This window comes from Sinocyclocheilus rhinocerous, unplaced genomic scaffold (assembly GCF_001515625.1).
Source record: "Sinocyclocheilus rhinocerous isolate Xijiao unplaced genomic scaffold, SAMN03320098_v1.1 scaffold5520, whole genome shotgun sequence".
NCBI lineage: Eukaryota > Metazoa > Chordata > Actinopteri > Cypriniformes > Cyprinidae > Sinocyclocheilus > Sinocyclocheilus rhinocerous.
Genome location: NW_015636164.1, coordinates 61,415 through 65,800, shown reverse-complemented (window position 1 = coordinate 65,800; position 4,386 = coordinate 61,415). Strand labels below are relative to the sequence as shown.

Sequence of the window (4,386 nt, the reverse complement as noted above, 5' to 3'; positions counted from 1 at the left end):
ATCGATTTATATATGTATATATATATATATATATATATATATATATATATATGTGTGTGTGTGTGTGTGTGTGTGTGTATAAACTCCAGTTTATGGATTCAGATGTTGTAAATGGCTTTTCTTTCAGATAATGTGATGTCAGAGCATTTGCCCAGTTGATCATTTCCAAAAATATAGGAAATGTAAATGTGGCTTTTCCTGGCTATGTTTCTTTTTGTATATGTTTATGTATCTTTATGTATTCTGATAGTCATTGTCTAAACATGAATCTACACAAACTTACATTTAAGCAACATAAACAACTGACTTATATTCAATGTCTTGTAGTGGATTCTCATAACCAGGACATTGTTTTATCACTCTTTTTTGCTCCCATTAATGTTCAGTTTAATTCAACTCTGCATTGTATTACATTCTGAAAATTCATTTAATTTTCACACAGCCAAACCTGAGGGTTTTACTGAGCAGATTTATGCAGTCAGAGACAGATAATAGTTTTTCTTGAAGACTAGATGCAAAACGTTCACTATTCTTGTAGGACAATTATACTCTTTCACAAGCATTTTGATTATTTATATCCATCAATCTAAATCAGGGCTGTGAGTTTAACGCGTTAACTTAATTAATTAGTTATGAAAAAATAACGCGATTAAAATATTTTAACGCAGTTAACGCACTGGCCCTGCCCCCAGACCTGTCTGCACGACGTACAGACAGGTCTGGGGACGGGGCCAGTGTACGTCACTGTACGTCACAGTGTACGTCATTTTGCATTATACAGTTGACTGTTGACAAATATGATGCAGGGCAACAACTCCATAAACGCAATTATGCCTCAAAATTCAAGATATTGGGGCAAAAATGCTCCTGTATGAGTTTTTGTCTCATTTTGTTTTCTTTTTTTTTTGTTATCACATGACAAGCGATATCACAGCGAGATAAAGCAGCGAGAGCAATATCACATGAGTGCTGTTTGTCCCGAGTGCAAATGTGATTTTATACAACAGTACAGTAAATAAGAAGTTAATATTGTGTTATATTTTAAACAGAATATTGTCTGTTTTTGCTTAGTTTTGTCAACAAAAATATTACCTATAAAGCCACAGCAGAACTGTTGTGCATCTGTGAGCAACACAGCGGTGTTTAGTTTCTGAATGAATCCTCGTTTTGAAGGAATCGTGTGAATCAATTATTCAAAGCCCCATTTATAAAGAGAGAGAGCCGTACTTCATTCCTGAATGAATCAGCCGTTTGAATGTATGAATGACTCATAAAGACATTTACTGCCACCTGCTGGCATTTTTAGGTTCTTATTTAAAATATCATTTTATTAAAAAAAAAAAAAAAGGAAAAAATGAAGAAAGAAAAAAAAAAAACCTTTAAAGGAATAGTTCACCCAAAAATGTTAATTATGTCATCATTTACTCAAACCTGAATGACTTAGGCTACTTTCTTCTGTGGAACATAAAATAAGGTACTTTGAAGACTGTTGGTAACAAAGCTGTTTTGGTTACCAATGACTTCCATTGCTTGAAAGGAAATTTTTTTTTTTCTCAAATTATCTTATTTTATGTTCCATAGTTTATGTTAGCCTAAACGTTTAAGTTTAATAAATGTTTTAATAAATTTTATGTTGGATCAAATTAAATGTTTCTTTCTACAGCTACTATTTATAATGTCGGTTTGTTTCATTTCCCTGGACCCAAAAAAAAAAAAAAAAAGCATTTGAGAACTGTGAGAAGGTTGCTGCTGTCGCTTTCTGCCAAAACCACTCACCTTTCTGTCCTACTTTGCTCACCTATAATTATTATACGCTATATTTGATTTAAATAAAGAAAATGGCAAAAACCAAAAATAAATGTTAAAAAGTGAAAGTATAGTGCACTGGTAGTCTGACTGGGGCTGTTAGAGAGTGAGAGCTGTGATCAGACAAAAATGTAGTTTGTTTTTTTTCTTTTACTTTCTTTTTCTTTTTCTTTTTTTTGTGTGAAATGCACCATCACATGAACCTTTCATATGTTCATATGTTAAATGTTTTTTTTGTACAGCCAGATGGCAGAGCTCCTCTACTACATGGAAAAGCTGCGCACTCTATTGGCTCAACACAGATATGTTATACAACGCTACCATCTTCAGTACTTGTCACAGTATGATGCTCTAGCGCTGAATGACACCGTGCAGGTACTCTGGCACATGGCACCGCTCACTGAAGCACAAAAAATGTTCTGCATTGCTATAAGAAGGTTTGCCATTTTGCTTTATTTTCTATCTTCTCATTTCAGGGAATGTACGTCTGTCCGGAGGAAGAATCAGTTCTTATGTCATCATTTGTCTCAACTCTGTCTGCAATGAGTCTCAAGCACTGTGAGTTCTCTTTCTGATTTCTCTAAACAAGCTGTATACTCTGCGCATAGGTAGCGGCAGAACAGTGTTTTTAGCGAGTGTTGTGACTGCTTAATTGGGTTGGATTTGTTTGGGTTTGTAAACTCTGAAATTAGAGTTTGTTCTATTAGCTTTGTGCAGCTGGTCTCTGGAAAAAGTATATTTTGTAAATAGTATTGTGGTTTGTTTGTATGTGTGGTTTAAGGTGCACTTCATATCTGAGAAATAGATATGATATGATTGAAGTAAATATTGCTCAACTGTCATCTTGCAGCGTCTTTGATAAAAATGTGTAGCATGAATTCAAATACAATAGTTACATACAGATTTATTTGCTTTCTTAATACTTAATACTTAATGATCTTTTTTTGCAGTGGATGCAGGAGAAGAGTTTGACCTGAAACCATTCAGACTGGACTGGTTAAGACTGCAGGTATGGCTCAAGCAAAACTGAATTCATTTGAAGCCTAAATAAGAAAGGAAAACAGGCAAAAATGAAATTCTGTAGGAAGACCTTTGGACACACACTTTCATTCATTTACTGTGGCTGAAGTTGAAATGTCCTGAATACTTTTTATATGAAAATATGAGGGGAGCTTGTTCATCTAATCAATAAGATCTCACAGAATACAGTAGGAAAATGCTTACCTCACTACCATTTTTTCAGATTTTTTAAAACATCTTTATCGTTACTGCTACATCTTGAACCATGTTTCTTTATTTAATTACAGCACATCAAATTTACCTATATCACCCACTGGGAAACCCAACAGGGCTAGTTTTTAACCCAGCTAGAAAAATGTGGTTTTGTGTTCTTTATTATTATTATTATAGCAATTTATTTAGCAATTTAAAGTAATTTTTCTTTAAAACTTAGTCTTTCTTTCAATTTTGCACATAATGTATAACATAGAATACATAGATACATTCACTATGTTTGTTTTCATGGCTTTCAATTTGCACACTTGGAGGACAACATTAGGTAGGATGGAATAATTTGTCGGTGTTCTTTTCAGTAAAATAAAGACGATTACATCTGATTATTCGAAGAAATAATCAGCCAGTTAATCAATTAGCAAAATAATCTTTACTTGCAGCCATATTTTGTATAAACATGTCTGCCAAATGAATAAATGCAAGAAGTACACACTCAACCAGACTAAATTATCCATTATATCTCTAAGATGCAATCACAATAATCCATCAATAGTTATGCCAACCATTACAGATCTTATGACCCAATGTTTTTGCATTCTTCAGGCTTACACCAGCATTAGTAAAGCTCCTCTGGCACTCAAGGACTACCCTGAGCTTGCCAAGGTCATGAACATGGCCCAGTTTCACACTAGGATGATGGACAATGTGAATGAACTCCTCTGTGAGACGGCTGATCTCTCTATCCTCTGGTGAGTCACTTCTGAGTCATTGAGTGAAGCTGTGACATTAATACAGATGTACATTTGTGTTTTGTGGTGTAAGGATCATCCACACGTTAAAAATAAATATGACAATAAAAATAACAAATTCTACAATTTGTTAGTTGTGCTGAATTAGATTTTTTTTTTGTTGTGTATAAAGAAATTATCCTGGCTGCTCTTTACTATAAAATATTAATGTTTTTTATAGTTGGTGGGTGGGGGGGGTCTGTCAGTCTCCAAAATTACAAAAAGCACATCTAATTATCATAACAGTTTCCATATGACCCACACTCTACATTTCAAGGGCCAGATTTACTAAACAGGGCAAATTAGCATTAGAGCTCATTTCCATTAAAGCTCAGATGGGAGGAGGATCATTCTGCGTGTGATTTACTGATAATGCTCACATTAAAGTCACCATGAAATCAAAATGGAAAATTCTTATTTTTTAATGGAATACTGTAGTGTTTATTATAAATAATTTAACCGTGCACTTCATTATTTTTTTTTAAATTAATGTACCCTCATAATCTTTAATCAAAAACGTTAACCTCCCCTCCCCCTCAAAACGACTCATCTTCTCTTC

The 4,386-nt window shown here is 33.9% G+C and overlaps 1 protein-coding gene across 1 annotated transcript in view; it reads left to right on the top strand.

The window, feature by feature from the left end:
• The window catches only part of LOC107747702 (nck-associated protein 1-like), a 31,125-nt gene that overhangs the window by 6,321 nt on the left and 20,418 nt on the right, over nucleotides 1-4,386 (top strand). Inside the window, exons 6-9 of the mRNA XM_016562302.1 lie at nucleotides 2,049-2,181; nucleotides 2,283-2,364; nucleotides 2,757-2,815; nucleotides 3,643-3,788. Of these exons, the coding sequence (XP_016417788.1) occupies nucleotides 2,049-2,181; nucleotides 2,283-2,364; nucleotides 2,757-2,815; nucleotides 3,643-3,788 (420 nt within the window). The remainder of the gene's footprint in view (nucleotides 1-2,048; nucleotides 2,182-2,282; nucleotides 2,365-2,756; nucleotides 2,816-3,642; nucleotides 3,789-4,386) is intronic.